Source organism: Mytilus trossulus, chromosome 7 (genome assembly GCF_036588685.1).
Source record: "Mytilus trossulus isolate FHL-02 chromosome 7, PNRI_Mtr1.1.1.hap1, whole genome shotgun sequence".
NCBI lineage: Eukaryota > Metazoa > Mollusca > Bivalvia > Mytilida > Mytilidae > Mytilus > Mytilus trossulus.
The window spans coordinates 809938-823184 of record NC_086379.1 but is presented as its reverse complement, the minus strand read 5'-3'; the positions used below and the strand labels follow the sequence as shown (position 1 = coordinate 823184).

The following is a 13247-nucleotide window of genomic DNA, read 5'->3' as shown; positions in this document are numbered from 1 at the left end:
TTGGGAATTATTAATTTTATTTTTTGAAACTTCCTGACTTATGTGACGTAGTTTAAGTCTTTGATGCATGCCGGGAGTGAAAATATCTCATTTAAGTCTTGTTCATTAACGATCTAATAACGCGATTTTAAGCGCATCGACGACTTTTGGTGTAGCTATTAACCGACGAAAAAAAAGTGATGCAACTTTTAAAATTAGATTGTGTTGATTTTTTTAAACGAATTTTAATAATAAAAGTAAATACACTGGAATATGTTTTTTTCTCTGAAAATACTTTAAACAAACATATGAAACTGACATTATCGATAATGTATTAAACAAACATGATTGTATTCTGACCTTTCAAGTTGCTTCATTCCAGCAATAATTTTCACTTGCTTGTACGGTGGAAACAATAAAATGTGTATTGTTTTGTGACACCTACAGAATGCGGAATGCGTAGTTTAACTCAAGGTAATTAAAGATTAGCATTATGTAGTTCTAATATTTTGATTCTTATTCAATGAAATCTAGGTGTCACGGTTCACTGGCATTTCAGGTGTGAACAACTTTTCGTATCAAATGTAAACGGGAGTCAGACAAAGTTTCAGACACATGAATGTAAAACAAAATAATTAAAATTAATTAACGGGAATAATAAGATCGCACAATAACTGGATAGCTGTTGTATATTTTTATATTTCGCATAAGATCACTTTTAATGAATTATGACTTTTGATTACTTTAGTTACGATAAAATACTGAATTATTTTAATTGAAGTATTTATAAATAAAAATAGCCTTCTAAACATGAGTTTATGAACAAAATTGAACTTTTTTGAATTGGGATCGGCAGCCTTAAATATTTCAAACAGATCATTGACAATTGCAATTTGTAGTCCATCCAAATAAATCTTTAATTACCTATTTAGGAATTAATGTGCTCATCAAAATGTTTTCAATCTCACAACACATGAATACTTCAGATATTTATAAAAAAAAAATGACAAGAAATTAAAGGATCTAATTGGTATGGAATCAACAAATTACGAACAGATATGCTTTTCAATTGAAAAAAACATCAACAAAATTTATACATAATCGGGAATGTCCTTCTTAAAATACTCTTCGTCTCACACCGTAACTATATATAATACTTTAGCTATTTGACCAACGATGTATTAAAAAAAATGAACAAATTAAATGTCATCTTTCCCTATTTTTTAATGTAATTATAAGTCTGTTTCAACTGGCAAGAATATCACTAAAGCGGACAAGCAGTTTATTCTTTAAATTGCTGTCATTGAATATCAAGAGAGGAAAATAAATCCAAAAATTGATTTGAAACTTTGATACTCTATAGTTTTCCTGGAAAATATTCACATCCCTCGGTATAAGTGTACTTCCAGTTGCGTATACATTACATGCATGTCGGAATAAGTGTGATGATGACGAATTTCTTCCTTTTTTCGAGAACAATCTAATTGTTATATAAACATGATAAATGTCCATAACTTCGATGAGCCAAATAAAGTAATATATCGACCTGAATTAAAATCTCTTCTTCTTCCTCTTTTGGTATACAATAGTCTATCGACATCTGATGATTACATACTGTTGGCATACGTGGACTTGTCATTTTATAAAACTTTTACCCCAATTTACGCAAAATGTACGTTTCTTTCGTATGTTCTATGTATATATGTATGGTTCCGTAACTTATAATTCAGGCGTATTAACGAATGGTCGACAAGTGCGTACACTTTTTTAAATCAATATTTCTAGTATGTTCCAGTCAGTCCTTCACAATTGACAACAAGTATATATTACATTTTACCAAATTTCCCCTTGGAAAAAATACGTATATAAATTTTTATTTCATCAAATCTGTTTGGGTTTTTTTTTTATATTAGTATATTTTTATAAATAATTTTTGTTTTCACCAAAAATGTTGTCATAAACAAGCGTATGAGTTTAGTAATATCACTTTCGGACACGCAAGATAGAGTAATATCTTTAGCCATGCGGGTGATCAGTGGATCAAAGATCCTAATTTAGTTGAATAAAGTTTATTACATAAAAGAATTATGAACTAATTAGATTTCCGAAAACAAACAAGTTTCACGGAAGACTTATTTATGATTTGAAATTTTGACTTTTTCACTAATTCCTATATTATCAGTCTAAAAATAACAGATCATGGTTATTTAAAAAAAAAAGAAGGAAATTTTCCGTATCAGGTTAGTTAACTAGTAAACTATTCGGATAAAACAACCGTACGATTGACGAGATATGGACACGCAACTACGACTACAACGGGTTACTGTAGTGTTGGTCTTTAGACATATCCTGACTGCAAATCGGAGAAGGTGACAAAATGGCCGACCGCAGAGAATTGATACTCTAAATTTTAAATCGATGGTGATCTCTTATCTAGCAGAATAAAACTTTAATATCTATGAATTTGAGCATTTTTATACAGAATAAATATAATATCATTTTTTTATTTTTTGGCGAAGTTTCCCTTTATTGTAATGTTTTGTGTTTTTTATTTGTCATTTTTTTTTTCGATGGCTCTATCAGTTTTATATTGACTTCTTCTTGAGTTTGAATGTTCCTTTATTGTCTTTCACCCCACGTTTACTTTTAATAGCCTTCCCTCCTTATATGTATATGTTTGTCAAATAGATCATGCTGATTAAAGAGTGATTTATAACAATTAGATACAGAGAAATGGTCCAGCAATGAATATGTAAGCTAGAAAAAGTAACACATACAGTCGAATCAAAATAGATAGAAATAATATAACACTAACACTTATACGTTTTACTTCACTTTCAACATTGTTCAAGAACAAAGTTACTTACATTACTTAGAAAAAAAACTAGATTTAAAAGTTAAAAAAAATATTGAATTCAGACACTTTTACAATAACACATCTAAACTTACACACACATATATACATATTTGTTATCAAATGTCAGAATAATAGTCCATAATAATTGTGGAACGATGGATTAATATTACACATTTTTGGTGGTGCTGTATTTTTTTTAGACTTTCTTCAAATGTTTATCAATACACCAATTATTACCCAATTGATACAATCCCACAAATCACATCGTGTAGAGCAAGCTCCTATTTTTAACTGTACTTAATATCCATTTGTTTTCCCCTGTTAGGTGACGTATTATATGTTTATTTCTCAGGGATTATCGTATGCTGTGCTTATCTGGTCATATTCATTTGCTCCAGTCTCCATTATGAGATTCTGATAAGTCGATACATTTTCCATTCTAACATCATCATTGTGTTGTGGATCTTGACTACAAAATAAAGCCCGATCACAAGTATTTATAAAGTCTTCATAGTGTTGAAAATATTTAATAATAGTACCAGAATTATAAGCTAGTACGCAAGACGCGCGTTTTGTCTACATAATAGATATAGGAAGATGTGATATGAGTGCCAATGAGACAACTATCCATCAGTGACGCTCATATCAAAATAGTTATAAAGCCAAACAAGTACAAAGTTCAAGAGCATTGAAGATCCAAAATTCCAAAAAGTTGTGCCAAAATACGACTAAGTATTGCATGAAATGCATATAAATTATTGGAATATGCGCTATTTAATAAACTTATAAATAAAAACGCATGGAACGCATTAATAACTGGTGAAGCAATAGCTCCTGAATTGCTAATATTTCACCTTTTTCAGCGGGAACCGATTTTTTTTACAGTGTAATATCACCCCCCTTCTTGCAATTTGAGACAATTTGAGGCATTAAACATGGAGAAATAAATTTGGAAGAGGTATAAAAAATAACGGCAAGTAACCCACTGTCAACACTAGGGACTAGGGAACAACGAAAATCAAGGGACGACACTTGTGGTCTCGGACCAACATACTCATCGACGAAATATACTTTTATTCTGTTCATGTATGTTTTATTGTTTTTATTTACTGATTAATTTGTTAAGAGTTTTTACCGAACTTACTCTAGAATTTGAGTATTACCACGGGGAACACTAATCACATTACAAAACAAAGTTAAACATCAAATATCTGCTGATTATTTAACACTGACTATAGTATTTGCCTTAAACATGTTTAAGTTTAAAAATTGCATCTAACTATCACGAAATTGAACAGTTGGAAGCATCTGACACAAAACAATATAAGATCATGCTGAAGTGAAGAATACCGTATTCACCTGAATTATATAAAATTTCATGTTTCAAATATTTTATCATTTAGAGAAAGATTCAAATCATTTAAAATTAATATTAAACATACCTCTGTGTTTTCTTTAAACCGTTATCTTGGCCTAAAATGATAGTACAAAAAAATAAACTATGTGTATGTATGTATGTATGTATAGTATGTATTACAGTATCAAATGGTATTAACATTTAACATTCAATATAAAATTCTAAGAAGCGAAGATTAAGAGAGTGCTTTACAGTCAATCTTAATTATAAAACAAATAAGATGTGGTATGTTTCCCAATGAGACAACTCTTCACAAGAGACCAAAATGACTTAATTTTTCCGTAAATATTCTAACATCAATCCGAATGGATACATATTGGACTTATTGTTTATCACATATTGAAGGGAAATCAATCAATATGTCATTCTTCCAAAGGAGAAGAACTTGTGGATTACAGAAGAGTCGGAAATTAATAAATTATTGATTTCTCAATGATATCATGTATTACATATCAGAATAGATGACGATGATAATTGGTTCTGGATATACAGTAAGTGATATTTACAATGTATCAAAGAGACAACAACCCGACCATAAAAAAAAAACAGCAGGAGGTCACCAACAGCTCTTCAGTGTAGCGAGAAATTCCCGCACCCGGAGGCTTCCTTCCGCTGGCACATAAACAAATATATACTAGTTTAGTTATAATGATTGCCATACTAATTTCCAAATTGTACACAAGAAACTTAAATTAAAATAATACCTGACATGGGACAGGTGCAAAAATGCGGCCGGGTTAAACATGTTTATGAGATCTCAACCCTCCCCCTATACCTCTAGCAAATGAAGAAAAGTAAACGCATAACAATATGCACATTTAAAATTATTATCTTTTTAATCTAATATTGGCAGATATATTGTCCACTAGCCTAAGGTACATAAACTAGTATCAAAGTTATACGGCATGATTTCTTACTTTGTTTTTGCGGTAACTGCCGCTTTCTCCTAATAACAAAACACAAAACAACTGTCATTAGAATGCCTAAAAGAACACCTCCCATGAAAAATCCAATGAAAATTTCAATCCGAGTAGTGACTTCGTTATCATTGGTTTCTGCTGTGTTTATAGAAACTGAAATAAAAAGGACAAAAACATACAGAGTACGTATAATATATGCTAACAAAATTAAATATGATTTACAGCAAAAGAAATTTTACACAGTTGTAACGATTTGAAAAAGCTTGATCATTGCTTTATTTGTATCTTTTTAATCGATTTTTAACTTATCTTAATCAATACGTTTGTTTGTATTTCACTGTGTATCGAATGTAAAAAGAAGTATTATTAAGTATTATAAGCAACATAAACTCGTTTTTTTTTTTTTATGTATCAGCTACGGGTTGTGCAATATTATCAGATTTTGTAACGATAATGCATGGAAAATCAAATTGTGTGTGCTAAAGAAAAGTTCAGTAAAGAATATAAAGGTAAAAAAAAAAGATAGCTGGATTAATATGCACTAAGATAAGAAAACAAATGAGGTCAGCGAACTCGTTTCTTCTGCACAATAAGATAGTTAAATTCACAACCCATTACATCTCAAAAGTTACTTTATCTGAGTTGTTTCCTCTTATTTCGGATTATTTGTTTCTTATATCTAAATTATCTCGTCTTATATCTGCGATTCCTCCCATTATATTTCAAAGTTGACTAAAAGTGAATTAAACAACATATTCTGTGGTTATTTTTATTTTTGTTCTGTTAGGTTTTTGTCAATTTCCACACGAAAAATCTCACACACGAATTTCATAACACTCGAAGATTGTACATTTCGTTAAAGCTCTAGACCATTTTTTTCAAAATCAAAAATGGAAGAAGACAACCCTGCCACCTTAACACTGGAGAGTGCCTCCCTACTATATTCCGATATCTTGAAAATATTTGTCTGGTGTACGGGAGATAACTCCCTTTACAACAAACGTTGATTTTCCCGTTTTCCGCTAAAGGCATTCATTAACGTACCTATCATCTTAATATACATCTCTTCCATTTATTCTTCTTTTGGAAGGATAATACTTACCGTCAACCTCTCTCAAAAAAAATACAGTATAGCCATACCATATATTGGTGACACTGTTTCCAATGATAACCAATCATTACAGTAAGGTGATTTATTGTTTTTCACAATACATATAGACATCAAAATTGTATGTCTAAATATTACTTACAATTGTTACAAAACTCCCCGGTCCGTGTTTCCTTGCACGCATCGGTACAATTACCGGTAAATTTATTGCAATTATTATTCAAACAGTAATCAGTATTACATCCAAAAATACAAGACCCATTTCCAGGGTAGCAATGTCGTTCCTGGCAATATTCGGAACACACATTTTCGCAGTTACTTCCCCAAAAACCTTTCCGGCAACCTGAAAAGCACAAAAGTTTCTATGATCTACATGTATGGGTGACAAGAGCGCAACAATAGTTTATCATATTTAAACGCTAGTAATGAAAACATTGAACATAGAAAATGAATGTGTGTGATATTCCAGAGCTTGCATTTTCTATCATGATTTCCTATTAAAGCTAGTGAAGCTATTTAATCAAGTTATCCATGTGGCGACGTGTTGGTTGTTCGTTATGGAATATGTCTCTCTCAAATGCAGCAGATATTTTTCAATAGTCGACATAATATTCCGTCCTATTTTTTATAAATGTGACAACACCAAACAAGAGGTATAACTTCACAATTCATTTTCTCCTATTGAACTTTGATGAATATGTACTTTTCAAAAAATGAAAAAAAAATCTATCTTTGTTGCAAATAAAGAAAAATACTTGCATGGCATGGCATAAGAAAGTGTTATCCTGTCCATTACTATAGACAAAATTTTAACATAACATTTCAATGTAAATAACGAGCATCGAAAGTTACCCAATTAAATGTCACCTCTTTTTATCTGTGTACTAGCGTTGTTTTCCTCGTATTGATAATGTGTTTTCCACGGTGTTAGTTTGTAATCCAAATTTGTTTGCTCTTAATTGATTAATTCCTTTTGATCAGCATTATACTATTGTTGCCTTTATTTACAGGCTAACCGTTAAAGAATCACGACAAGACAGTGTTAAAAAAATATTAAGATAAGTTATATATTAGTGTTTATTTTTCTATTATTTCTTCAGATGTGTTCATGATTGTTTAAAGCTATCTAAAAACAAAAAAATAGAACTCGATGATCACTGGTATTAAAGAGATAATAGTTACTGCAATTACGATTATCCCAATATCGCGACGGCAGTCATTTTACAGTCATTTTACTTAAATGTAGCATGTTTTTGTCACTAGTTACTCAGCTGCAAGATTTTTCTATACCATAACATCATATAAGAATCGTAACGGTGCACTGGAATTGTCTCAGCGCTTTGAAATTTGCCGTTGAAAAATTCAGGATGATAATCGTAACTCGGAACAAAAGATAATCGTAATTATGGTATTAAAATATGAGAAGATAATCGTAACTGGATAGTGTTTTATTGATATTGACACTAAAAACGTATATCCGATAGCACATGCCATGATGAAATTATGGTGATAAATTAATCAATTCAATTAATGAAGGGTGAACAAGCTTCAAGAAATTTGGATATGAGAAAAACATGAACTATGTTAAAAAACTCCCAAGAACTCCCAAGAACTAGGAATGTCACAAAATATGGCAATGAGCGAAGATGCAATTTTAAAGGAAGTTATGATATATGGCAATACTTGTCAGGGGAAACGCATGTGTCACCCTACATCAGATTTGTGATAAATAAAATTGAGAATCTGAATGGGGGATGTATCACAGAGACAACAACCCGACCATAGAAAAAAAACCAGCAGAAGGTCACCAACAGGTCTTCAATATCGCGAGAAATTCCCGCAACCGGAGGCGTCCTTCAGCTGGCCCTAAGACTGTTAAAGAACATTGATTTATCCTGAATGAAAACATAGTAAATATAGTAATTATTGTTTTAAATCATTTAATGCAGGTGGCTATGTGTGCTATTTCTTCCCTCGGGAGGCGACTGCTGGTTCAACTCTAGTCCATACCCGTTTTGCCATAATGAAGTAGGAAAGACGTTTAGTATTCGCCAGAGACAGTTTGACGAGAAATTAAGAACAACAGTTTTGCACTTTTGGGATATGGGATATTGCTAATCCCCCACCATCTTCTTCCCCAGAAATCACCTTAAATGCGCACATAACATTGAAACTTTGAAAACACTTAGAATATCTACTTACCACAATACCTGACCCGACAGCTACTTCATTGTCAATATATTGAACAGGCACATAGATAAAGGAAGATGCAGTGCGAGTGCCAATGAGACAACTCTCCATCCAAATAACAATTTCAAAACAAGTCAACCATTATATGTCAATGTACGGCCTTCAACATGTATAGATTAAAAGGTAATGCATATTGTTGTCTGTTATAAGTGCATTTTTCAATAAAAGTGTGAATTTTAGACCTAAAAAAAATTAAAAATCAACTTGTCGAAATTTTTATTCCTAGAGTTTAATATTTTGAATACCTCTATTGTAGACCCGTTTTAAAATAAAAATTGCAATCTTAAATACTCGTTAAAATGAATACATTTTCATAATGTATGTACTGTTTCGCAGGGGACATTTGTCCACTACGTAACTGCTATTACACGCACATCTTATTGCATTTCATGTCTCCTATAAACATTCTATGTTGTTTTACTTTATAAACTAGAAAAATCTCATTTTTTAGCTAACCTGGCCCGAAGGGCCAAGTGAGCTTTTCTCATCACTTGGCGTCCGTCGTCGTCGTCGTCCGTCGTCGTTAACTTTTACAAATATTTTTTCCTCTGAAACTACTTGGCCAAATTAAACCATACTTGGCCACAATCATCATTGGGGTATCTAGTTAAAAAAATTTGCGGTGTGACCTACCAAACCAACCAAGATGGCCGCCATGGCTAAACATAGAACATACGGGTAAAATGCAGTTTATGGCTTATAACTCAAAAACAAAAGCATTTAGAGCAAATCTGACAAAGGGTAAAATTGTTTATCAGGTCAAGCTCTATCTGCCCTGAAATTTTCAGATGAAGCAGAGAACCCGTTTTTGGGTTGCTGTCCCTGAATTGGTTATTTTAAGGAAATTTTGCTGTTTTTGTTATTATATTGAATATTATTATAGATAGAGATAAACTGTAAACAGCAATACTGTTCCGCAAAGTAAGATTAACAAATAAGTCAAAATGGTCAATTGACCCCCGAAGGAGTTATTGTCCTTTATAGTCAATTTTTACTACCGGTTACATTTTCCACAGAAACTATTGGGCCAAGTTTATTATAGATAGTGATAATTGTAAGCAGCAAGAATGTTCAGTAGAGTAAGATGTACAAACATATCACCATCACCAAAACACAATTTTGTCAAAAAACCATCTGCTTCTTTTGCTTAATATTCACATAGACCAAGGTGAGCGACACAGGCTCTTTAGAGCCTCTAGTTTCTGAATGTGAGAACCATTTTTTATCGATAAATATTAGACAGAACTTAACATATGAACATACAACTTATGTTATGCAGTAGACATTTTCATGAGTGTCGAGTAGACAAACCAGTTTAGAGCGTAGTGGACAAAAAGTTTCGTAGTTGACATCAACCCTATACTATGTTGATAACATACTGAAAATTACATGAAACTAACCCTTGCTATTTTTTTTGCACGAATAGAATTGAAAACAAATAAAATCTCTAATACTTGTCTCGTAGGTGACCGTTTTGTAGTGGACATACTCATATGTTTTTCCTCACAATCTCCATATTGCAATAGTAACAAGAATGATTATATTCATCAAACACGTATTAAGCTGTACACTGATTTTTTCTCATATTTTAAAAACCAGATACTGAAGGAGATTTGAACCGTTTCGAAGTGAACATTAACAAAAATACGATATCACTCTGGTCCATTAGATGTGCTCCTTTTTTCAACAATTAAAATGCCGTTATTAAAAAATCATTTCTTTTGTAAGACCCTTATATCTCTTGCAAACATTGCGCATGCATGTTGAATAGGGCGTCTAGGGAAATGCCAGGAATCCATAGCTTATTAGTCCCTCTAAAAATAGTATGTTTCTTTGCTTAAAAAATGTTAAATCTAATTCCATGTGCTGACTGCACAAAAAATTATTTGTAAAGATAAAAAAAACATTTTTTTTAAAGTGGCTTGGACAAGAAATCACGGTTTTGTAAAAAAAAAACGCCAATAAATTGAGAGATATATAAGTAAATTTGTTTTAAATATTAACCTGTAAGTTTCTTCATTTATTTTTATTTTCTGTTAATTTCATCAATTAACTGTACATTTGCATTTTAATACACACAATACGATTGAAATACAGTAATACACATTTAATTTGTCGGTTACTATTATCCGATAAAGAAATTACGATTATCAAACAAGAAAAATTCCATAGAGTTACGATTATCATCCCGAATTTTTCAACAGCAGTTTTTAAAGCGCTTAGACAATTCCAGTGCACCGTTACGATTCAATATGAAGAAATGGTATAGAAAAACCTTGCAGCTGAGTAACTTTTAACAAAAACATGCTACATTTAAGTAAATTGACTGTAAAGATTTTACCTATATCTGCCGTCGCCATATTGGGATAATCGTAATTGCAGTTACGATTATCTTTTTAATACCAGTGATGATGTTATACTAAGTTCATGCAATCTAGCCTCAATCACAAAAACAAAAGCTACTGATCAAAGCCAAGGTATTTTAAACTTTATACTAAGACATCATTCAACAAAGAGACTTGAACAGTCTAGCTAAGTGCACATGAAAGCCTGACATGTAGAAAGGAGTAGGTCCGGTAAGGACCGATTTTGGCCTCAAATTTCAGTTTCATCTGACGAAAGATTTTGACCACTTTTTAAACACTTAAGTGTCTATTTCATTTGATTCAATTATTTTTTGTGAAAGATTTTAACTCATTTAGTCATAAAAAACGATCCGATTCAAGCTAAAATATGAAAAATCTACCAAATATGCGAAAAATGTCACTTTTCAAATGTTTTTTGTCAAAAATGAAAGTGGCCGCATCCGTGTTCATCCTCAATCTTTATATATGTTATGTATTATCATCAAATACAACTTCCATTTTAATATTTTGGATGAACACGAATGCGGCCACTTTTGTTTTACACGGAAACCGTCTACAATTTAACAAAAAAACTTGAATTTTGATGATTTCAGTAATTAAGCATGACTTAATGGTACTAGTACTCAATATATGTGCATTGTATTGCCAAAAACAGTCAATATTTCTGTAGCAGAACCATTCTACTATCCAATTACTAACTAAAAGTTTACATTTTAACAATTTTGTAAAACTGCTTTATTTTGGGGCCAAAAAGGGCTCTTACCGGACCTACTCCTTTTAAAGAAAATATATTTATACAATATTAAACTTTACTCACCAATAATAGCAACGTAACAAAGTTCAATTATGGGCCCAGCACCATCTTGTCCTGTAGTATCGTAATAAATGACATATCGTCCGAGTTTGTTACATGAAATAGTCTGAGTAATGTTCGGGAGACCTGGATCAGGATCCTCATAGCAAAGATAACCATCAGGTGGAATGACTGATGTATTGGTCAAATATAACTTAAATCCATCCATGCGTTTAGACCCTGTAGTAGAATAACATCAGACATAAGTTTTTAAAGCAGAAAACTGCTTATGAATTTTTTTTAAAACAATAAGATAAATTATTATTTGAAGCGAATCCAAAATTTCGCACAGGAAATTTGAAAAAAGTGAATCATTCACACTTTCAGTTTTATGTTTTTTATATTTCATTAACCAGATTAATATGATCTCGAAACTTTAAAGAAAAAGGGTCATGCAGTTGTTGTGTCAACATGCTTTAAAACAAAATGCAATTAGCATGATTTAATAGTATGATCAAAATGGACAATTTTCCTCTCGATATTATGTGAACTAGATAGATTACAGAAAGAACATCCCGTATATAGATATTTTACACACATGACCATATTTTAAAAAATCAGGTATTCACTGTGTATTTTTGGCCTTTTTAACTTTTTTTTTATTTGAGCTTCACTGATGTGTCTTTTCTAGACGAAACGTGCATCCGTCGCAAAGACAAAATTTCAATCATTGTATCTTCGGTGAGTTTATTAACAACCACTGGGTCGATGCCATTGTTGGTGCAATTTTATTTCTCGAAGGTATCACCAGGCCAGTAGTCAGAACTTATATGTTGACATGAACTATCACGTATTATCGACTCCTAGGACTCGATATTAAGAATTGAACAATGGACAGTTAGCGCGTGAATTTTTCTTGCTACCTGGTTGAAAGATATAACGAGACGTGAATAAGCAAAGTTTATTGATTTGTTAGGACAATCAAAACCTTGTTAATGTCTTATTATGCCGTAGAGAATTGGATTTGTCCTCTCTATTTTAGCAATTAGATTTTGCCTGGTCATTAATCATGTATATTGATTCACAGGTAACTTATATCTATCAACAGCCGAAACTTCTGGAGTTTCGTAAACAACAACGTTAAACGATATATACTACTTCATAGCGTTTGACCGCATGTGGTTATTCTAGTAAATGAATTAATCTACAAAGCGAGAGCACTTTCCATTTTCAACAGCTAAGAGTCGACTAGCCCTTTTTGAAAGGCTAATGCTTGTATGATCTTAATTATGAATTTTCTTTTGATAAAATTAAAAATAAAAGAAAAAACAAAGTTATTCGGACCTCAGGAATAGATTACTTTAGCTGCATTTGGCAAAGCTTCTAGGAAAGTTGGTCCTTAATGCTCTTGAAGATCGTTATTTATTTCGCCTTTTAAATTTTTTTGGATTTGAGCGTCACTGACGAGTTTTTTGTAGACGAAACACAAGTCGGTGGCAAATTTAAATTTTTATCCTGGTATCTAGATGCGTATATTTTGGTATCTTTTTGGCTAAA

The 13247-nt window shown here is 31.8% G+C and overlaps 1 protein-coding gene across 3 annotated transcripts in view; it reads right to left on the bottom strand.

The window, feature by feature from the left end:
• Nucleotides 1-2830: 2830 nt before the first annotated feature.
• Nucleotides 2831-13247, bottom strand: part of LOC134724462 (uncharacterized) — a 38815-nt gene continuing 28398 nt past the window's right edge. The window contains exons 4-8 of one of the 3 annotated variants that reach the window (XM_063587488.1): nucleotides 11715-11930; nucleotides 6424-6624; nucleotides 5171-5326; nucleotides 4279-4309; nucleotides 2840-3305 (exon numbers count right to left, since the gene is read on the bottom strand). In XM_063587488.1, the coding sequence (XP_063443558.1) occupies nucleotides 3185-3305; nucleotides 4279-4309; nucleotides 5171-5326; nucleotides 6424-6624; nucleotides 11715-11930 (725 nt within the window). In that variant the 3' untranslated portion in view covers nucleotides 2840-3184. Of the gene's footprint in view, nucleotides 3306-4278; nucleotides 4310-5170; nucleotides 5327-6423; nucleotides 6625-11714; nucleotides 11931-13247 lie in introns of all 3 variants that reach the window. The other 2 variants (XM_063587487.1, XM_063587486.1) reach the window with 2 other exon arrangements.